This window comes from Gobius niger (genome assembly GCF_951799975.1).
Source record: "Gobius niger genome assembly, chromosome: 12".
NCBI lineage: Eukaryota > Metazoa > Chordata > Actinopteri > Gobiiformes > Gobiidae > Gobius > Gobius niger.
In genome coordinates this window covers 8,015,155-8,038,589 of record NC_136863.1, presented here as the reverse complement: position 1 = coordinate 8,038,589, position 23,435 = coordinate 8,015,155, and the positions used below count along the sequence as shown (strand labels likewise).

The 23,435-nt window shown below is 39.8% G+C and overlaps 2 protein-coding genes across 2 annotated transcripts; both read right to left on the bottom strand.

Moving 5' to 3' along the window:
* Positions 1 to 713: 713 nt before the first annotated feature.
* samtor (S-adenosylmethionine sensor upstream of mTORC1) lies at positions 714 to 12,602 on the bottom strand. Its single transcript, XM_079567131.1, has 5 exons — positions 12,335 to 12,602; positions 5,470 to 5,611; positions 4,181 to 4,309; positions 3,937 to 4,051; positions 714 to 1,536 (listed from the first exon to the last, which is right to left on the bottom strand). The coding sequence occupies exons 1-5, from the start codon at positions 12,495 to 12,497 to the stop codon at positions 904 to 906; spliced, it is 1,182 nt and encodes a 393-aa protein (XP_079423257.1). The 5' UTR covers positions 12,498 to 12,602; the 3' UTR covers positions 714 to 903.
* A 2,094-nt stretch (positions 12,603 to 14,696) lies between these two features.
* Positions 14,697 to 21,885, bottom strand: LOC306971995 (uncharacterized protein; the record flags this gene model as incomplete). The annotated part of the gene is made up of 6 exons (XM_079568439.1): positions 20,853 to 21,885; positions 19,984 to 20,042; positions 19,796 to 19,893; positions 17,613 to 18,264; positions 14,773 to 14,927; positions 14,697 to 14,717 (listed from the first exon to the last, which is right to left on the bottom strand). The coding sequence occupies exons 1-6, from the start codon at positions 21,716 to 21,718 to the stop codon at positions 14,697 to 14,699; spliced, it is 1,851 nt and encodes a 616-aa protein (XP_079424565.1). The 5' UTR covers positions 21,719 to 21,885.
* Between the last annotated feature and the right edge of the window lie 1,550 nt (positions 21,886 to 23,435).

Below are 23,435 nucleotides of genomic sequence, written 5' to 3'. Positions count from 1 at the left end.
TAGAAAAAAAACATTATAAAACGATACTTGGTTTTCGAGATCCCTGAACGATATTTTTTCCGATATCTATACTAAAATATTTGTTGTCTAGAACCAGAAAATGTGAGGAAGATCTGCAATATCGGGTTTGTCTCCAATGTCAAGAAATGTGGAATCATTTGGGAAAAATGGGTGGAAATTGTGTAAAAAAAAAATTGAAAAAATTGAGCAAAAATGGGGAAAAACTGGGCAGAAATTAGGAATATATTAGTACAAAAAATTAAGGGAATAAATTGAAAAAAACTGGAGAAAAAATTAGAAAAAAATTGTTAAATTGGAGAAAATTGGGTAAACATTTTTGCAAAATAAAATAAAAAAATATATATATAGTGATTTTTTTATTTTTTTATTTGTTTGAGCCCAAACCATCAAGTCACTTCCATTAACACAGTCCCTGGACCAACAGCATCAAAACTGGGATCTAAAGAAATGCGATTTCTTTTCCGTACCTGCTTTCAATACTTTCATTTTTTCTATACCAGTAGTACCTAAACTTCTTTTTGGTAAATTTCATGTTTGGCTACATTGTAATCAAAGTATAAGTAGCAACATCTCCATGGAGACGAGCCGGTGATGTCCCGCTCGTCAGTAAAAACACCCATTATTCTAATTAGTGGATGAAATGTTCCGCAATGTGGCTTTAAGTTTTGTTTTAATTATGAGTTATAGTAAAATCCTTAAGAGAAATTAAAATTGACAATCACATAAGCCTTAAAACACTGGTTGTAGAGTGTTTTATGGAAACAAACTGATTGTGCTCAACTCACTTTTGTGGAAATGTCGAATATTGCACCCGACCCGCAGCATCTCGCTCAACGAAGGCCCGCCTTTAGAATCACGCGCGTGTAAAGGCTGGCGTCAGGTTTAGCTTTGGAGCAGAATGGGGTCTTCGAACTCGTGAAACCCGGGCAAGGAGCTGCTCTGGCTCTCCCCGGAATCCGAATCGTACGGCGTTTCGGGCAGCTCGCCGAACCCCCACGCGATCTGGTCGTCCTCCACGTCGGAGCGCACGTAGAGGGGCGCGTCCGGGCCGTCTTCCTCCTCGTTCGTGTGAAAGTCCTGCGGGATGTAGAGCATTTCCGGGTAGTTTTGGGACACGAGATCGCTGGTGGTGGCGAGGGACACTTTCCTGAACGCTATCAGGTGCATGTGGGAATACTTCACATATTTGTAGCGCTTGAAGCCCAAGGACTCGACCGCCACGCGCCAGCTGCGCATCATGAGCGCGTGGCGGTTTTGGTGGGACGAGTCGGGGGTGATGATCAGGAGGAGGCCGTGCAGCTCCAGGAGCTCGTGGGCCTTCTTGCAGCAGATCCAGCGCTGGTACGGGGAGGGGAAGTAGGAGAGGAGCAGGGAGAAGACCACCACGTTGAAGAGCTGAGCCGGGAACGAGTCGATGGGGCTGTGGAGCTGACGCAGGAAGGCCTCCACCGCGTCCCGGGACAGCTGCAACGGGGGCTGCAGCTGGAGGTTCAGGAAGTCGCACTTGTACACGCTCTGGATGAAACAATAACAGATAATGCTGGTTATAGAAGAAACCAGTGGCTTTTTAAGTATAACCAGGAGTAAATTCAGGGCTACACTACAAAAACTAAATATCAAATAGCATTAAAATTATTTGAATAGAGAATTTTCATCTTGTTTAATCTTGGACTTTACTTGCTAGTTTGAGAACATCTGTTACTGGTTCTGAGGTCATCTTGCTAGAAATAAGAAAATAAAACTGGCAATGGGACAAGAGCAATGTTCTTACCCCATTGGCAGATAAATAAACCTGAGATTAAGACAAAATGTATTGAAATGAGTCAGAAATATCTCAGAACAAGTGAAATAATCTCGGTCAAATGCCAAACTAAAGCTTAAAGCAGTGCTACGTAACTCTTGCCCCTAGAGGCCATAAGCGCAACTGCAGGTGTCGCTGCAAGCTTCGATTTTTTTTTACTTATTAACTAACCGTGAGAGTAAATACTACACTGACAGAAAAGACAAAGGGAGAGAGGGATACTGTACATCCAATTACACAATGGAAATATTTTTTTACACTCAAACTTGGCTGTAAATACTACTAGCCCACAGCTAGCTTTGCCCGTTAGCCTGTTAGCTTCTTCTTCGTGTATTGGTGACTCCGGTCCGGTGGCAGTCAAGTTGCAATTGTGGTTTTCTGGCCAGAGACACCAGGGGGAGATGAAAGACCCTCCAATCATCCCATTAACACTTGCATTGCCCCCAGAGGGACTACAGAAAGGATTTATTAAGGTAAACAAATTATTTAGGATTGCTTTATCTTTATATGGTAAATGGACTCAACTTATGTAGCGCTTTTCTACCTTCATCAGGCCCAAAGTGCTTTACAGCAAGGAACCAGTCACCCATTCACACTCTCATTCATACACCAGTGTACGCAGACACTGGAGGCAAGGAGGGTGAAGTGTCTTGCCCAAGGATACGACGACAGTGTGCATGTCGTCTCTCTGAAGGTCGTGGGATTCGAACCCACGACCTTCAGAGAGACGACCCGCTCTACCAACTGCGCCACCGAATCATTTCATCCAAACCTTACATTCACAGAGTTACTGAAGAAAATTACTTGAGATTCATCAATTATCAACTGTACTACCTTTGTTGAGCGACATGGAAAGGGCTGGACATATTCAGTATCAACAATAACAAAAAAGGGGAAATTTTCCTAAATCGTGCAATGTTATTTCCCATAATATTGCGCTTCAGTATTCCAGTACAAAAAGAATCAGGAAGTCTACTCGATGCCCCAGAAGCATTTTGAAAACGCCTCTCAGTAGTTTTCGCTGACAGCTGCACAAATACAACACTTTTTGTTCCTGTTTCTTCATAAACACTAACCACATTCTCAGCGCTCATGAGTCAGACCTGCTCGAAATGACGGTGCATTAATCAAAGGCACAGTCGAACAGGAAAACTCACGTCAACAGGTTTCTATAAGTAAATAAGTATCAGGATGGCAAGAGAGAATGCGTCGAAAAAGCAAATGTTAAAAAGATCTGACTTGGTTCATTCAGTTTTTAGTTATTTTTCACTGGTTTAATTTTTATTTCACTTATTCCAAAGCAATTTCAGGCAAAAAAGTACAACTTAAGGAAAAATAGATTTGAAATATGAACATATTTTCATCTTTACTAGAAGATAATTGCTTGAAATATGAATAAAATATCTTGACACAAATATCTTGGCAAAAATGCCCTGTACCTCTTTTATTATTATTTTCTATTTATTTTTATTTTTCTTAAACTATTAATATTATTTACTAATTCTCTTCTGGATTTTCAATTCTCATTTTTCATGGGTTTTTGTTGGGGAAAAAAAAATAAAAAAATCAAAGACATTTGTTGTAACTTGTTGTTCCGACTTGTCAATACACAAAATTACATATATATTAAAAAAAGCCCTGTACCTTACTTTCTTTCTTGTTGTAGAGTAAACTTGCCCTTAATTGCACTTAAAGTGATAAAGTGAAAGCGTATCAGATAAAGTGATACAAAATGTATAAAATTTAAGACCACCTGGTCTTGCATTTTTATGTAAAGTAAGTAACCATATATACAGTATACACATTGTTTTTCTGTATAGTCCCCCCTTCCCGGATCTCAGCAACTAATCAGAGTCTAGCATTCTCCTGCGTCGACCAGTGAGGCGAGCTTTTCCTGTGAGCTAGCCTATCAGGTCCACTCAGGAGGGAGGGGGAGGAGCTTGATCGTTTACTTATGAAAATTCTGTTCCTTCTCTCCTCATTTTGCAAACAGGGCTTTCTGATTAAAGGAGGAATTTGATTCTTTACTTTCAAATTTTACTCTATCTCTCTTCACTGTGCAAACTTACAGACTATCACTTTAAGAGTATACAGTATTGTTTAATCAGACGAACCTCGACGGCCGGCACGATGTCGATCCCCACAGTGAGGAACTCGTCAAACTTCAGGAACGGATTGAAGCAGCTCCCCACGTCCAGCAAGCGCATCTTTCCAAAGGGAGAGGAGGAACTGGGGAAACATGAAACAAAAGATAAATCACACACCTCATGCTTGTACCATTTGTATTAGTCGCAGTAAAAGAAAAAGTCTTCTCATCATTAAAAAGGAACAGCTGAGTTTTTGGTAAGAGTCTCTCACCAGGGGACAGTGCTGTGATTCTGGGCTGTTACGGCGGCGGAGGTCAAACCCAGAGCAGCAGCGGCACTTTTCTTGTCTTTCTCGATCATCTTCTTCATCCCTCCGTCCAAAAAGTACTCTTGGCAAACACTGCAGAGAGATATTTCACAATTACATTAAGACCTATGGACAAGCTTCAGATGAGGGTTTATAAAGGTCGCAGCAAGCCAAATGTAATGCTTTTTAATTGCATCTTAAAGCCTAAACACAATATTTTTTAATGCATTTAAAATTTCTATAGACTTTATTTTTAGTCTATAAAAAATAAAGTCTATAGTTGGATATTTAAAAACAATAATAACATAATGGGGGGAGAAAAGGTGTAAAAATGATGCAAAATGTTCAGCACCATGTTTTTTTGGACCATATTTTTTGTGTTCAATAAACTTCTATAGAAAAACGGTTGAGCAACGCTTTGTAAAAGGGATATTTCAGGATTTTTGAAATAGGGCATCACCTTCCTAGTTATAGTTTTTTTTTTATTCATGCAGTCGTTATATTTGAAGAGTTTAGTGGTGCTAGGCTAGTGCTAGGCTAGTGCATGTCTAGGTAACTAGTAGCCTGCCCCAAGTCTGACCCAAGCACAGTGCACCTGAGGCAAATCACTTATAACACCAGACTACCCATATAAATGTCTATGTCGACAGAATAATTTTTGAAATATAACCATTTTGCATCTAAAAGAACTTATATTTGAGCAGCATCAGCTTCCTGGTTGTAAGCTACGCAGCGGCGGAGTGATCTGCTAGCTTACCGGATCTACAGTATGTTTACCTGCGTCCGGCATTAGGAGCTTTCCACAAATCAGTTTGGAGGACTACCCAGTGATTTTGAAGAGGTTTTAAATGCAGGCTACTAGTTACCATAGACATGCGCTAGCCTAGCATTAGCCTAGGACCACTGAACTCTTCGAATATAAGGACTGCATGAATAGAAAAATAAAAAATAAAATCTCCAAAAATCAACAACACTCTGGATAACTAGGAAATGAGAACATATTTAAAAAATCCTGAAATATCCCTTTAATGACATTCAAGGCCTTCATTTTAGCACCATTTGTGAAATGGCAGTTGAAATCAAACCTCAACCTGGTGACAGAGTTAGTCTCACTTCTTGGTTATTCAAGCGAACTACTGGATATTATGTTTCAGCCGTTTCAGATCAATATTGCATTTTCTAACCAACAACGCTCTGCTAAGACAAGGTAATAAAGCCTGAATTAAGCAGGATAGGTCCATTTGAAACGTTACCTGCGGCACCAGTCGATGCGTCCCTCTCCTTCGCACTTCTTCGTCCAGTGGTTGTCCGCGAGGTTCTTCATGGCATTGGCGTATTCACTCAACGTCCGCTCGTCCTCGCAGTGCTCCCGCCAGATTTTTTCAAAGTCGCCCACTGAGCAAAACAAGAAAAAGAGCAACAATTAGGAAACGAGAGCAAACAGGTTTTCTGGGGAATTCTGATGTCACTTGCCCAGCAGCACAAACACTCCAATGCAACGCTCCCACACACGGCCCGGCCTCCAGCAGTGAGGGGGGAACAGGGGAGGGGCTGTTTACCTGTAAGGAGACTCAGGCCTGTCAATCACAGACCCATAGCCCCCCCACCCCTCCCCTCTGCACCCTCCTTAGTCCTCCAGGAACGCCTCTTTCTCCTGCTTTATTTTAATCTCAAGCTCTCAGGCTGAGGCTCTAGAAGGGGGGTAAGTTTCCCTTTAATAGTGGATACAATAACATTGAATCTATAACTTGAGATCCTATATTATTATGTGAATAGACTTGATTTATCTTCTTGTAGTGGAGCGGAATTTGTTTTGTCCTTGTAGACACAAAGAACATTGTGCATCTAATTATAAAGCATTTGTATCAGTTTCAAGCTCGTCTTCTAGACTTTCCGTATCAGTGACTATGAAAAAAATTGTGAAATGTGCCTATAAACCCGTCCCTGTGAAGAATTGGGATGCTACAAATATGTTAGGTAAGTAAGTGCTTTATTGTACACTGGTCAGCTCCACCGCCACCTCTTTCAACATCTTCTGGGAAGAGCGAAGCAGTTCATCTGTTTCATTCTCCAGTGAACATCCATTAAGCAGAACAATAGAAGGCATGAGTGGCTTAGCTGTGAGTCTTTCCCAGATACCTCCTCGTTTGTCCCTTTTTAGTTTCCTGGTGCGCCTCTTGCGACGCCTTCAATATGCTGCAGGTGTGGGGGGCTCTTGGTGCCTCTTCAGTCTTTCAGAAGAAATTTGTAGGTCTCAAATGTCTTTAGCTCATAAACTAGCTGTTTGTTTACTTCAGGACCATTATGGACTCTCTGCAGCAACAAAAATCCATCAAACCCCACAAAAACACGGCAAAGACGTACAAAAGCATCCAGTAAAACGATGTGGAGAACAGAAACCACAAATGTAGTTCGCAGAAAAGGGCGAAAAATGCAGCTGTACTAAGAATGAGTTTGGCCACAACTTACATTTTATTTTAGGGGCTTCCTCTTTAATTTGTTGTAATAATACAAAAAAACATATCAGGTATAGAGCCTTTACATAAGAGTGACTCGACATATACTAGTATCAACTGACCCGACATAATAAAGAGGCCAAAACTAATAATAGGCAACTACTGTACTGTAGTTATTTAACTGTACTGTAGCAACTAACCAATCTGATAAATGTACTACTACTAAACTACTACAACATACTTTGTAAACTAAAATAGACACTGAAACTAGTGTTTTAGTTTGAAATGTATTGAGGTAAAGTTATTTTATAATGTTACAAAGGTTTGGTCAACAATCCATAATCCAGTTTAAAGTCGTGATGGAAATATTTCCTGGAGTTTTATTCAAATCAAATTAAACCTAGCTTTACCACAAAGGGATAAAGTCTCCAGGCAATTAGCCAGAACACCTTTGTATCATACGAGTCAATAAAATAATAAAGCCAACCAGCAAATACATACTTGTTCACGTTGTTTGTTGGAGTCGCAGAAGCCACAGACAACCTTAGTGGGCGTTTAATAATAAAAACTCAACCTCTTCATTTTCAAGGTAAAGCTACAATAACAAAAGCGGTGCCTATAGAGATCCTTTCAGCTCTGGCTCGTAGCGGTGCAGTTTACAGCCCGAAGGCAAACAACTTGATAACAACGGTACGATCCCATGACCACAAGGGGGGAGAAAGAAAAAAAAAACGCGCATCAGATTTGCAGAAATGAAAGGACAACACGAGAAAGAGCAGCCGTGGTAAATACACAGGAGCGTGACCAATGAGTTGATGCCAAGCCCGAGACGAGATCATGCCGTACTTATTAAGCAATCATGAGGAAGAATACGCTTTCCAAAGAAGAAGTTGAAGAAAAAAAACAACTTGAAAACAACTCTCACCCTGCTCTGCAGTGTGAAAATGCAACTTCACTCATATTAATGTTGTTTATTGCAATTGCTGCAAAAGAGGAATCAACCAAATGTTAAACAGGACAGATACAAAAAAAAAAATACAAACGTATGAATTTCTCACACTGCACGATATGAGAAACAAGTGTGGCATTCAATAACCGTCTTGGATAATGTAATGAAATTATTGTAATAAACCAATTTCATCTTCTAATCTTAACCCCCACCTGAACAAGTGCATTTTTTCCAGTTTGGCTTCATATAGCTACAAAAATGAGACCAAACAAGGATGAAAATGCAACAAAAGAGCGGCAAAAAGTTGGCATAAATGTGACAAAAATGTGATGAAAAAGACACTAAAGGGCAATAGCAAAGGGACAAAAACACGACAAAAAAAGTGAAGAAAACGCAATAAAAAAGGGATGAAAAAGCCATAAAAGAACAACAGAAAAGTGACCAAAAAAGTGATGAAAACACAACAAAAAAGCCACAAACCTTTTTTGTCAAAAGTGACAAAAAACAATGAAAATGTGGGGGAAAAACTGAATGAAAACGTAACAAAAAGAGGTCTTTGGTTTTGTAGGTCTTAGCTTTCAAATGAGGTGCTACATTGGCTTGGAGTGTGTAACCTTTTAGATTTGGGAAAAGCTGAACAAGACAAAACACACTTGCTTAAAAGGGCTAAATGCAAGTTAGTCATTTTATGCTCACTACTGCCACCTCAGGTCTTATGCGTAACTGCAGCTTCTATATTAAGCTTGTGCATGACGGCACTTCGGACCCGAATTAACAACTTTTTGAGTGACAGTGCAGGGTTTTAGAGGCTGTTGTGGTGAACAGGTCTGAGCTCATTCTACATATTAGGACATGGCTGGAACATGTACAATATAGTCCCTTTAAGGTGGGGGTTAAGAGATTAAACTGATCACAAGAAAAGGTTGGGGGCTTTGTTTATTTCAACTTGTGTCTTATACACCAGCAATACCCTAAGGTGTATGTAGCTTAATATAGAAGGTGCAGTTACACATATGACCTGAGGTGGCAGTAGTTAGTGTAAAATGGCCAACTTGCATCTAGCCCCTTTAAAAAAAAAAGCAGAATTAGGACCAAAACTGTGACTATCACACATTTTAAAGTTATTATTTGCTTTTCAGGATTCAGGATTCATGTATTATTTAGTCTCCAAAGTGAGACATTTGACTTGGAGGAGAGTAAGTGGCAAATATAGAACAAATACAAATACATACAAAAAAAATCACCCACAGTGATCAAAACAAAATTGAATTTTAGGTGTGCCTTGTTAGAGACAAAGAATAGACACATTAGATATGTTTGATCGGTTAAGAGCAACCATTGGGTTTTTATGTTTTTTAGTATGGAAGAAAACTGCACTGAAGGCAAAAGGAACAACATTTTCTAAATCAGCTTAGTTCCACTCTGTACACGTTACATGTAATTGTTGTCCACGCTCTGCTGCTAATGCGTCTTTATTTCTGTAAAGCGTTTTCCGTGTTCATGAAGTGCCATTAACTTTCATTATCACAGTGTGAAGAAAAAGGGATTTTCCAACAGCACGAAATACCCACACAATAAAGCTCACGCAGTTGAGTGTCATGTGAAATCTATAGATCATCGTTTTGTTATTCTGTGAGTGTGTGTATTTACATAGTGTGGGATGCAAATACTGTGCAAGGCTGTTGCTCCAACTCGTGAAAAAAAAAAATGCAAATAAATCATTATCGCAATGGACTTCATTGCAGCAAGTAATCTGCCTCCAGTTACTTCAATGTAGGAAAGGGGTCTGCAACATTGTGGATTCAAAGAGCCACATCTTTCTTAAAATACTATTGTTGTCTGTCAAGATGCACAACCTATTTAATATTTAACCTTAGTCCTAGTTCAGACCTACGTTACCGTGTTGTGTCCTACTTTAGACCTTCAACGGTTGCATAAGAATTTGTTGCATTTATTCATTTCAACAAGTATGTATAAATCAGGGGTAGGCAAGTTTGCGTCATGGAGGGCTGATTTTCTTCATTGCCAAAACACCAAGGGCCGAAACACACAATTGTAGCCCAAAGTAAAGCATGTTTTTTCTGCAAATATAAGTTTTGTACATAATATATGACGTAATGGGTTGTTTTGCTGGGAAATATGAAAATACTGACAGCATTTTCCACATTTTAGAGTCCTTTTCATGTATTTGGTCTCTAATTTATGAATAAATGTTTTTTCAAAATTCTCTTGGGGGCCAAAGGTTTTATGCTGGAGGGCCGAATTTAAGAGATAAGAGTTTGAAGAAGATGGACGGAGAGGCTGTAATACAAAAAGCAAAGTGAGGATATAACAAAAACAACAAAGTACCGGTACACTGTTCTCAAACTTTTTCCATTATGAACAGCTACCAACATATTTGTCAGAGTGCGTGCACATAAAGGTAAATATGGAAAAAATAATGTCTTATCTTCAAGGGCTATCTGACTATCAGAACTTGTATTAATTTTGAGTAGGTTTACTTTCTTATTGCCAATGAAAGAATGATTTTTCTTGACTTTTTTGTCTTATTCCAAGTGTTTGTTTTTATTATTATTTCAAGACAGTCCAAACCTACTCAAAATCAGCATAAATTGTCTTCAAGAACATTTTAGGTCATTTATCAAAGATGAGAAGGCACTTTTTTCCCCAGTGTAACACACAAATGATAGATAAACAATACTTTTTGGGCTTCATGATTCATCGTATTGTGTTCATGTTATAGATTTAGCACTTCTCGATCAAAGATTTATGGTCATTTTTAAGCTATAGTTAGTTTCTGTGGCATTAAAAGGTCTTCAATAATATGGTATCGCAACATTTAACGGCCTCAATGTGTCGAACTTCATATGTTGTTATCGTGACAGGCCTTGTATCACTTTCAGTTCACAAAATTGATTTAAAAAGAAAAATCCCTGACAAACTACTGTGTCAAATTCAGTGAGTTTACATGATCATAAGTTACATAGTGTACCTTTAGGTGTGCAGCAAGCAGAACGAGGAATGTTCCCAAGGTGCAGCATAACAAGAATATTAACCTCTTAACCCACACCGGAACCAAGCACATTTTCTCCAGTTTGGCTTTAGTCAAATCTAAAAGCTTCTTGAAAAAAAAAAGTTAAAATAGCAACAAAATTAGACGGAACGGAGGATGAAAATGCGACAAAAGAGCAACCAAATAGCAGATAAGTGAGAAAAAAAATGTGATGAAAAAGTGTGATGAAAAAGTGACAAAATATGACGAAAAAGTGACGAAGAAGTGAAAAATGAAAAATAAAAAATGTGACAAAAAAGTGACAAAAATGTGTTGAAAAAGTGACAAAAATGTGTTGAAAAAGTGACAAAAATATGATGAAAATTGTGACAAAAATATGACAAAAAAGTGACAAAATATGACGAAAAAGTGACAAAAATGTGATGAAAAAGTGACAAAAATGTGATGAAAAAGTGACAAAAATGTGATGAAAAAGTGACAAAATTATGACAAAAAAGTGACAAAAATGTGATGAAAAAGTGACAAAAATATGACGAAAAAGTGACGAAGAAGTGAAAAATGAAAAATAAAAAATGTGACAAAAATGTGTTGAAAAAGTGACAAAAATGTGTTGAAAAAGTGACAAAAAATATGATGAAAAATGTGACAAAAATATGACAAAAAAGTGACAAAATATGACGAAAAAGTGACAAAAATGTAATGAAAAAGTGACAAACGTGATGAAAAAATGACAAAAAATGTGATGAAAAAGTGACAAAAATGTGATGAAAAAGTGACAAAAATGTGATGAAAAAGTGACAAAATTATGACAAAAAAGTGACAAAAATGTGATGAAAAAGTGACAAAAATATGACGAAAAAGTGACAAAAATGTGACGAAAAAGTGACAAAAATATGACGAAAAAGTGACAAAAATGTGATGAAAAAATGACAAAAATGTGACGAAAAAGTGACAAAAATATGACAAAAAAGTGACAAAAATGTGTTATAAAAGTGACAAAAATGTGACGAAAATGCAACAAAAAGGCAATGAAAAGAAATGTTAAAACTGTAACTACAACGCGGTAACAATGCAAGGAAAAAGAACCATTGATATTCGTTTTGTGAGTCGTAGCTTTCAAATGAGGCGTCACTCTGGCCTATAGGCTGCAATCTTTCAGATTTGGGTAAAGCTGAACTGGCGAATGCACTTGGTTAAGCGTGCATTCTCTTAACCACTACCTTTTTTGTATTATGTGGAAAGATAAAAGTTAATCATCCTTTGTTGCTCTGGCTTTGCAAAATTTAAACTTTTGTCCTTGCACCATTTGTCTTGGCTGTGGAGAAAAGTTTCTGCGTAAAAGTGGCACAAATCCAGCTGCACGTCGTAGCTCGATGCGTAAACAAGTTGTCAATAGATGATCCTGGATAATAACGCGTGACAAACAGGCTAAGCAAAGGTAGGCAACAATCTCATTCACTGTCAGGGTGGGAAGGTAGTGGAAAGGGGCCTTGTTTACTTGCAGAAAACGCAGCGCAAGACTGACGATAAGACAATAACAAGCCAGTTTCGTAAAAAGCTTTTGCGCATTTTTAGCACGTCTATCAATCAACAGCTTTTACAGAGATCCGAGGCTAACGCTAACCCACGATCGGTGCAGAGGAAAAACCAACACGGCCCCCCCCCCCCCCCCCCCCGACAGCAGCAGCTCTTGCTCTTACCCTCTCGATATTTCCTGCGCAGTTTTCGGTGCACATTTTTCACGACCCCGGACAGCTTCTCCTGCTCCTGTTTGGTGGGCTCTTGGCGCGGGATGGGCACGTAAAACAGCTCCCGGTGGTCCCTCTCGGTCTCTCCCGTCTCCACGTTGCCCCTGGGTTCCATAGCACCACCGCCGCCGCCGCCGCACCGAAAAGCCACCGTCACAGGAGGAGGCTTTTTAGTTCCCCCCTGATCGCAGCTGCTGTGCTCGGGACCCGGCGAAACGAGGGGGGGGGGACGTGCCAACAACGCGCCCGTTGATTGGCTCGAGCTGACAAACACGCTCGAGAATTGACAGGTCAGCAGCCAATCAGAGCAGAGGAAACGGGACCAGACAAACGCACACAATTTTTTTTTTTTTTTTTTTTACAGTCTATGATTAAAACTCACGGTAAATACATTTAGGAAAAAAGCGGGGGAAAAGTACTGGTAATAATGATTATATAAAAATTAATTGAAGCAACACTGCGTAACATTTTGGATTAGCAAGGATATGCGTGTTCATTCATCACTATAAAAATATTATTTTGCTTTGTTTTTAAACTATGTATTGGGTGAAATGGCTTTAAAGGCACTGATTTTGATGAGCTGTGTGCTTTTATTTTGGCGCGCTGGATCGAAACAGGAAGTCACTTCTTGGGCGGCGTTGTTATGATTTGAAGTTATGCACAGAGTCAGCATTGCACTCGGTGAAATGCCACATCCACTTATTTCATGAACCTATAAGCCTATAAACTTTGAATTTATACATTTTGATGCTACAAATAAAGAAATAAAGTTAGGAATGAGCTTGGGCCCACACTAACATTTTTATTTAGTGGCTTCTTGTGTCACACAAAAAATAATCAGGTGTGGCCTTCAAGTTAGGTGTTGTTTTTTTCTCTAGGCATTGGTTTTACTCAGTCTAGACATAGTTTAGCTCTTCTTTTTTTTTCTTTTTTGACTCGATTTAGTCTGGATTTGCTCTGGGTCTATATTTTGGCTAAAGCCTACCCTCAGTCAAAAAAGGTATACAATATTTCACAGTCCGCAAAGCTAAGATTGTTAGTGATTTTTGTGTGTGTTAAGACAGCCTATGCATTTACAATAGCCAGCCTTTATAGTGAAAATTTACATAAATGCATAACTAATTCATAATACAATCCCGATGATATATATAACATTTTGTAAACAACATGGTTCCCAAAGTGCTCCACAAAGTTGATGTACAAAATTAGTTTCTACATGGATCTAGGCAAATGAGAAAGACATATGAATCCTTCCCTTACCCTTCAAAAATATAGCTGTTGTGCATACATTTTTGTAGGACTGGCCCTACTGTCTGAAAATAAGAATATATGCATTTCACTGAATTGCACGGGACATTTTAAACAATTTGTTACATACGACATACAAGTAGCAAGTTATGATGTTGCTGTTCGTAGGATTTCCACCAGATGTCACCAAACACAACAGCAACGTTTGATAAAGTTGACAACTGTGTGAGGCTGTTTTATTTTCCGTTTAATTCACAAATCACACAATCATCAACATCACAATTCAACAAAACATGACAGATGTGGTGAGCTACAGCACTGGTCCACAGTTTGCTGGTTGGTTTCATTCATTGACAAGAAAATGCAAAAAAAATAGCTCTTCTTCCCATATGGAATACACAAAATAAAAACATATGAAATGCTATAAACAGCTGTAACATAAAGCTAATGGCAGATGTAGGTCTATTTCTACTATTAACACATTTACTACACTTCTTCACCAACCTAATCTTTCAACCACTTCCTTCTTCTTCAGTAGTGGTGTAAAAATTAATTCATCTGTTGATTAAGAACATACTTTTCATTTGTCACAAGCAGTTTTAACAAAGTTCCTTCCTTGGACCAACTCTGACCGCGAACACTGCAAAAGATCTGCAGTTTTGACTAAGTCTAGCTACAGCAATACCAACTGGTCAAAAATATGTTCTCATTTCTCCCTCTGAGTCTTGCACTCAGCTTAGAGGACTCAAGTCTTCCCTGGGCTGCACAATAAATCCCTTCCTTGTTCAAGTAACTCTGTTGTTTTTGCCTGTTTGCCGCTCTCCTTGGAAGAACAGCCAGATCACTGATATCACATAAAGCCCAAAGCAGGCAATGAAATCATAATGATACGCCACTGCCAAAAACACCAAAGCTAATATGGCATACAGCGTTGCTTTTAGAATATTCCTGCAAGAAAATGTCTCTTTCCACCACAAATACTTGTCAATCTCCTCTTTGTGGCTTGAATCTGGCAAAAGTGGTGCTGCGGGCTGGACTTCCACTCTCTCTGGCTCCTTTTCTTGCTTCAAACAGTGTTGTTCCTCATCTAAAGATTCAGTAATAGAAGGCAATGACGTAGACAAGCGTTTACCTCGGCTTACGGACGGCCTTCTGATCTCTTTCTCTCGATTTTGCTCCGGCCTTGTGGCTTTCGGCGAGCTCTGTTGCCCGTAAACCGCTCTTAGACAATGCATGTACAGCTCCATCTCGTCTTCTGATCCGGAATCGGTGTCAGAATTGCTGTTGTCGTTGTCACCTGTTTGTTCGTAGTTCAAATTTTCTGTGAAAGTCGACCCCTGCGCTTGACTTGCAGCTTCTGACCAATCTTTTGCATCATTGGAACAGTGTGGGAAATCTGTTTTGTCTGTTTCAATTGGCATGTCTGGGGTCTCTATCGTTATTTTCTCAGGCCTACTTTCAATACCCACTTGAACATTGTCCATTGGAGCGGACAGATTGCACTCGACTTTGCACGGCAACATCTCTGACCTTTCCGCTTCATCTGTTTCCCAATGCATTTGGACTTTTTCTTCCTCCTTGCAGTCAACATCAAAACCCACTATTTGGCTTGCAATACTTTCATTTAATTCTATCTCATTCATAGCTCCACTTGCTCGATCTCCCTCATTTTCTTCATAATCGGGACATAAAGCTAACATTTCAGTTTCAAATGGAGAATCAAAACACTTTTCATTTCTCAATGTTGGTTCCTGTGCTCTTTCAAGTCCATTCATTGCATCTTCTTCAGCCTTAAAGCTTAGCACCTTTGCTTTTTCTAGTTGTTCAGCCCTTCCTAAGCTATTGTTTGTATCAGAAACCTGCCACGTGGCATCCTCTACCAAATTTGATTGAACTTCCTGTATAATTTCTTCATGTAAAATTAGGTAATTCAAGTCTTCTTTCTCTTTATCTATCATTATATTCAACTTTTTAGGCTCATCTTCCAAGTTCATACTCATTGTGCTCATTTGAGACATTTCGCATCGTTCTACATCTTCAGGTATAACTTCTATCACATTATCAGTTGTGCATTTGGCAGTTTCTGTTCCACAATGATCATTATTTGCCTTCGACTTTGCACTTTTTCCAGCGCTTTGCATTGTGGTACTTTTGTTAGATAAGACTACATTGAGTGGCCTTATTTCTTCGTCCACAATCCCTTTACAACTTGTAGCGACTTCTCTTTCCTCGGTGCTTTCCAAAACAGCGACAGAATTCACCATAATTTCTTGCGCACTCAAGTCAATATGCGCAATTGAATTTTCACTCTCTTTCATTTGTAATACAGCCATAGTTTTGGTAAATTCCTGTATGTCGTACGGATGGGCTACAAGGTCTTTGGATGTTGGCGGCTGGTTTTCCAAAAGTTGAATGGGCAAATAAAGATTTTCTTCTGTGAATGATAAAGATTTGTCGCATGGAGATAAAGCCACAGTTTTGCTCAATTCGTGATCCAGTACAAGGTCATTAGGGTCGCTGGTATTTTTAGATTGATCCAACTTTTCATGTTGAGAAAGTTGCTTGAACTGAGACACGTTTTCACTTACAGTTAATGCATGATTTTGTGACACAGCTTCCATCTTTTCATCATGATCTACATTTAACTCATCTGGGCCAGTGAGCTTGACATCGTGCGATAGCTGAAGAGACAATGGTGAGTTTTCTATGTATAATTTAGATTCTGCTGTTGGTAATACCACAGTACCAGCAAGATCGTCATGTTCTTTTACATAGTTAGGACTGTTGGTTGAAGAGACCGACACACTGCTGTTCTGTGCAAGCAACAAAACACGTTCTTCCATTTCTTGTATTTGAGATTTTGGTGCAGATTTGTTGCTCCTTCGACGTGACTTTTTCCCCAAATCCTCATTTTGTTCAAGCAACGATTTGTCTTCAGGTGTTTCAGAGGCAGAGGTTGATGATGCTGTCATAGTTTGGGAATCAAACACTTGGCTCATGTTGGGATGGTTTGCTGAATTATCATTTTCTGCAAGTTGAGAGGTCACATGTGGATTTTCTTCTTTCAATGTTGTCGAAATGAGGTTTGGCAATACAATACCAGCATCACTGTCTAGTCTTTTCTCCTTGATCAGACGAGTAATGTTCACTGACTCATCTGCCAATATTTGTTCAAGCAAAAAAGAAGAATTTGCATCTTCAGCCACTTCATGGGCATGACTTGGAGATGCCATTGTTTTCTTATCAATATCTAGACTTCTTTCTTGCATAATATTGCTCAGGTTGGAAGGAGGGTCTAGAAAACATGGTAAATCCTCAGATGTGAGAAGTGGATTTTCATCATTAAATAGATCACTTTTGGCACCATCTATACTTGGCTCTTTGATATTATCCGTAATGTTGATGAACTGATCTGAAAAACCCTCATTTTGCAAAGGCTGTAGCAACAAAGATACATTATCTTCCTGAGATTTTCCAGAGAAATCTTCTTCTAACGCTATCGCCAAAGTTTCCTCAACAAACTCTAAACTCAGATCCTTACAAGAGCTTTCCAACTTTTGCCCGCACTCATTTTGAGAAGTTTGAGACGGCAGAGCTACACTTTCCTCTTGAATTGTAGTATTGCTTAGAGATGAAGCTACTACGACGACGTTATTCTCCAGGCTGTTACACTGGCAAGGCTCTTTTTCTATGTCACATGGACTTTGTTGTTCTCTGGTTATCGATACTGTTTCATCCATATTTTCATCAGCAGCAGCCTCTTGTGCATGGGTACCTTGAATATCTAAGCTCAACTTTTCATCTTGGAGTTTCCTTTCAGCGTCTAAAATAATTTCAGATGCGTCTAACAAATTGTTCGCGGGATTAAGATCTGAGATTGAATTTGTTTCCACAAGCGGTGAATCATTAGTGTTTATTATTGCAACATTTTCAAGCTCTTTTAGATCCTTCGGCATCTCCACAATGTCCATCATATCCCTACATTGTTCAATAGTTTCAACTTTCTCATCATCAGCATATAGTCCAACATCCTTGCGATCATTCATTTCTCCACTGCGACTTCTTCCCCCTGCTTCTCGGTGATCCTTTGTGAACGCTGAGCTGCGTGTTTCACTGTGAGGCTGACCTCCCACTCTACACGACACCTGGTGGTAAAGCGGGGCGACCACAGTGCCAAACGCGAAGCCGCCGGAGTCACTAACAAGCTTCTCGCTGTCAACCCTCTCCCCTGAAAGACGTGTACAGTCACCTGCAGCCTCCGGACCTCTCTCCTCACCGCTGGAGGAGACAAACCTGTTGATATTTTGATGCGTGGTGGGAGCAGTGTTCGGCAAGTCTCCGCTCTCGTCAGTTGAAACAGCAGCGTCAGCCGGATTGAGCTTCTCGTGTTGCTTGCTATTCGAGCCGTTTAGTAATGAGGCATCAGCATTGTCCTCTAATTGAATGTTTCCTTTACAGTCAGTATGTCTTTTCTCTATATTTTGCTCCTGTGCTGTCTCTGTCTGTGTTACGGGAGATGGCTGGGTCTCACTGTCTTGTGTTGTCAAGTCTTTTTGGCCAAAGTAGTCCCGCACTCGAGCCACCTTTGCCGCTTTTCTGCGATTTCGGCGACTGCGGTTTCGTCGGTTCTCAACCTGTTCAACAACAACAAAGAAGGGTTACAATGTGTTCAGTTAAAAAATGTTTATTATTAAAGGGATATTTCAGGATTTTTGACATAGGGACTCATTTCCTAGTTATCCAGAGTGTTGCTGGTACCTGGAGATATTTTTTTTGTAATTCATGCAGTTGTTTGAAGAGTTTCATGGCGCTAGGCTAATGCAAGGCTAGCGCATTTCTACGATGTCAGCTAGCCGGCATTAAAAACAGTCTTACACACTCCACAGTGCACCTGAGGCAAATCATTTATAATGCCAGACTATTTTTTTTATTATATTTATATATTTTTTCTAAATATGGACAAAAAATGCAACGATATGAGAGCACGAGATGTAATTGGCAGGTTAAAGAGAATCCTGTGTGACGAATACAAGCAGTGCAGATTCAGCAGAGTCCTGTACGGTACGTGATGTGACTGGAGTCATGTGACATTAGGACTTAACCAGAGACATCACAAGTTCTCGGTTACCTTTAGAGTCTAATCTACTGTTATCCATAAAAATAGATATCCATTTCTTTAAAGGGACTAGACGGAGTTTAAAAATGTTAGTATTATGTATTTTCCACCCCCCACATGCTCCTGCAAAGTCCTGATGTGTAGAATGAGCCCAGACTTATTCACCACAACTGCCGCTTAAAGCCTGCAGTGTCACAATCATGCTCAAGCTTAACATAGAGACTGCAGTTACATGTAAGACCTGGAGAGTAAAAAAAATCACAACTGCCATCTAGTCCCTTTAAAGTTTCCTTTTAAAATGAATCACATGCAAATGCACAACATTCATAACAAAATAGTAACCATTCTGATTGTAAACATGCTTGTTTCCTACAGTAATTTCTTCCTGGGAAGATTTATCGGTAGTATTTTTTAAAGGTGCATTATGCAACTTTTGACCTTTTGGGGGTGGGCGCTTATAAGCTCTTGCTTCGGCCCACTCCTTTTGAGTAGAGCGTTAACTGCTCAAATAAACAAATAAACTAAACTAAACTAAACTTTTTGTGCGGAAAAAAAAGTTAATATTAGTGCGTATTTGACCTTTTAGTGACACAGTGTCCTTATGGGTGGTTAGCATGACGCTATTATTATCCATCACAGTGGCCTCTATGACACTCCAGGATTAATTGTTTATTAGGGTTTCTGGTAGGTTTTCTAGATGGAACTTATACGTATCCATGGAGATGGTTCCATCAGCAGTGAAAACCTACCAGAAACCCCCAAAACAATTGATCATAGAGCGTTACAGAGGCCACTGGGATGGAAAGTAAAGGCACTAGGCTAAACACTCATACAGCCGCTGGGTCAGTCAAAGGTCAAATATGCAATAACGTCAACCTTTCCCCACATAAAGTTACATAATGCACCTTTAAAGTAAATCCTGTTTTAGAGTTTGCAGTGCAATGCATGTTTTATTATAAATGACTGTTTATGTCGTCTGCACAGTATTAGACAATATCTGCATTAAATTGTCCACCTGATGTGCAGAGTAACCAATAAGATCTTCCCACCTGGGACGGGCTCCCGTCTTCTTCTGACCTCTCCGCTGGACTGCTGGTGCTCTCGTTGGATTGACTGTCATTGTTGCTTTTCTGTCGAATCGTCGCATCTAAATACAAGGCATTTCAAATTACACTAAGTCACAACACAAGGACAACACTTAGGATTACTTTGAACAGATCAATAATAAAAGTATCACCTGGTGCATCGTCCTCTCGCTCCGGAGAAGACATGCTTTCCTCAACGGAGACGCTCGGACTGTGAATTAGTAAGAGTGTTATGAGTGGGAATTATACACCGAGTTTTAGTTATGCAAAAGTTCTGGGTTAAAAATGCAATGGTCATTTGAAGCACCACATTCAAACAATAAAGTACATTATTAATGAAGCACGTCAATAAATCAAGATATGATGGAAAAGTAATTTCATTGAAGTGGTTCAATTCAAAGTAAAGTAGAATATCATACAGATTCTGTCATTTTATTGTAGCAGACTGCAGACGTCCTTGTTTTGCAAGTCCCAGTCAAGTCCCAAGGTAGTGGGCCACAAGTCCAGGTCCTGTGCTTTGAATTTCAAGTCCTTTAAAGTCTTTGTAGACTTAGCAAATGCAATCAGATCTGTATAATTTTTCCCTCCTGCTGCGTTGGTGATGCGATTGGCTGGTTTGTACAGGTCACAAACATGTCTCTGAAGCACACAGAGGCTTTGAGTTATATATCCTTACAAAGATTTACAAAATGTTATTATTATCATTGGCTTGTATATTGATTGCAAAAATATGAAATATGAAACTGTGATATGAACCTTTCCACGCTTTTATACTTCAATTATGTGCCTCTTTTGTACCACGGGAATCCACTCATAACAACCTATGATACTTTTTAAGAAACCACATAGCACAGATATATTAGGACACTGAAGAGACAATAGGTTTGACACACAAGGGCTGTTAATGTCAAAGTCAGCTTAGCCAGGACTCGAATTACACAGCAGATCACCTTGCAAACCAGCACAAAGGCAATTAAAACTGCATTTCAAAACACAAACTCAGAACATGCATCACACTCACCTGACTGGCTTCAGGCAGCTCTTCTTGACATTTTCCTTCTGCGGCTTGTCCTGAACTTCTTTTTTCCTTTTATAGCAAAACAACACAAAGTTCCTATTGCTGTTGTTGGACCAAAATGTCCCGCACAGGGTCTCATAACGCAAACAAAAGTCAACCCTTGCCCCCTGTTCGGCAAACGGAGGCACCAAAGTCAGCTTGAATGAGAAACTGTCCGTCTGCCCCTCGCTCGATCCGGGGATGTACTCGGACAGCAGGTCAAAGTGACTCACCCAGTTGTCCAGAGAGGTTCGCACATACACTGCCTTAGTGAAGGAAATGTTGAGGACGCGGATTACACCTTTCAAAATAGTGGTCCCTGGTAGCAGCTCAATGCTTTCCAACTCGACTTTGTTATGTATGACTTTCGCAGCAATCTCTTCAGAAGACAATGACAGGGTGAAGTTAAAAGGTGAGATGAAATACTCCTCTTGGTCTTTGCTTATGCTATCAAGGAAGTCCGGTAGCTGCGGGACGTCCCATTTGTCAAACTCCTTAATTTGCACCAAACTCAGCCCGACGGCGTCCGCGAATGACACCCTGCGAGACCCGCTCAAGGAAGGGGGTTGAGAGATGTCAGAGTCCTCCTCGTCGAGAGAAGTCTTCCTCCTCGGCTGTGGGGAAGATTTTGGCCTAATTCTAATCACAACTTCTTCATCTTCATCGTCCAAATCCACATCTAAGTCCAGGTAGTTGGGACCAGGGACAACCAACAGCCCGGCGGCCACGGCAGAGGAGCCACGGTGTCCCGCAAACTCCATAGCTGCTCTCCGTTCGGGCTGTGAGCTTGGCCGGGACTCGGGGAAGCTTCTGTTTCTGGCAAGTGACATTCAACATGCTGCGACTGACTTAACAGATGGAGTCCAGTTACAGATGACATTGTTGCAAGGGCCAGCACTAAAAATAGTTGGGAAGGGACTGTGCTATGTACAGCCGACTCAGATCAGGACTCGGGAAAAGATCATGCCCCCTGTCGCTCCTCCTCCTTCTCAGCTGCAGAGAGACATAAGTGGGACAGTCCCCAATCGATATGGGAGTAATAGTATGTAATAGTATAACGCACTGATTAAACAACAGCAATTTCATCTAAATAAAGGCTCAAATTAAAATTCCTTAATACTATTCAAACTGTGTTAAATAAAATAAGAAAAAAAAAAGTACTAACCAAGAGATGAGATAAATAATAATACAAGTTTTGATTCTTATAAGTCATTAAAGCTGTGATTATCTTATTATTATTATCGTATTTTCTTGTAGCAGAGAAAGTTTCTTTCATCTGTCATTCTGTCATCACAGAGTAATGTAAATCAAGCAAAGTGTGGAAAAACAGGCTGTCCACATAAAGCTGAACGCACAGTTAATTAATTAATTCACAAAAGAATTATGCATGCCCTTATAGTATTGTAGCTTTAAAGCTTTTCTACTTTACCGTTTATCTCTACCACAAGTTTTATGTTTCATGTTTGCATGTTTGCACCAAAGAAAATTCCTAGTTTGTGAACCAATACTTTTGTATCTTCAGTACTTTGTATTGTTAGCAAGGACGGACTGATACTTCCTGTTGTTTATGGATGAATGATTGTGATACATAATAGATAAGAAGAGACGGGCCAATCATGTTAAACACTGAAGAATTTTAAGTTATGATGAAGCATGTAAATGGGATCAAATAAGTTTAACTTCTTCATACTCTCTTTCGAGCATGTATTTTTTAAAATAATAATAATAATAATGCATTGGTTTTATGTAGTGCTTTTCTGAACACTCAAAGATGCTTTACATTGCATTATTCATTCACTCCATGCTTGGTGGTGGTAACCTACTATTGTAGCCACAGCTGCCCTGGGGTAGACCGACGGAAGTGAGGCAACCAGTCTGCGCCATCGGCCAATCCGACCACCATCACTCACTCACTCACTCCATTCGCTAGGCTTCCTGATGTTCCCAAACGGTCTCCCATCCAAGAACCGACCAGGCCCTTCCCTGCTTAGCTTCCAAGGTCTGACGGGTACGGGCAGAGCAAAGGCGGTATGGCCTTTAATTGTATTTTCTTTTCATTTCTATTTATTTATGTATTTTTTTAAATCACAGACTTACAATTGCGAACATAACCTGTTCGAAATAAAGAATCACTCAAACACTGACAATGGCAATACAATCTATTCTTATTCTGAATAGGGAAAAGCAGGAAAGATTGTGAGAGGAGCTACAGATAGAAAAAAGTCAGCTATCCAGTCTTTAAAGGGACAAGCCTCCATTTTTCCATACTGACATATGTTCTTGTCGGAGCTTAGATGAGTTGATGCGTACCTGTCTGGTCTTTGTGCGTGCCCTCAGTCACGCAAAACGACCAAACATGTTGTTAGCATTTGGCCTCTCCCAGTATATTCCTATAGCTCCAAATGGGGGTGAAGTTGGAAGCTACCACGCTCGTCCACGGGCACAAAGACCAGACAGGTGCGTATCAACTTGTGTAAGCTCAGGTAAGAACACATCTCAGTGTGTTCCCAATAAGAAACGCATCATGCACGTCGGGAGACGCCTCTG

What these genes read in the sequence shown, in the direction of transcription:
- samtor (XM_079567131.1), bottom strand. Translation starts at nt 12,497, where the DNA reads ATGGAACCCAGGGGCAACGTGGAGACGGGAGAGACCGAGAGGGACCAC. An exon ending in GCGCAGGAAATATCGAGAGG is followed by an intron (nt 5,612 to 12,334) that starts GTAAGAGCAAGA and finishes TGTTTTGCTCAG; the next exon opens with TGGGCGACTTTGAAAAAATC. An exon ending in AATCACAGCACTGTCCCCTG is followed by an intron (nt 4,052 to 4,180) that starts GTGAGAGACTCT and finishes ATGTTTCCCCAG; the next exon opens with TTCCTCCTCTCCCTTTGGAA.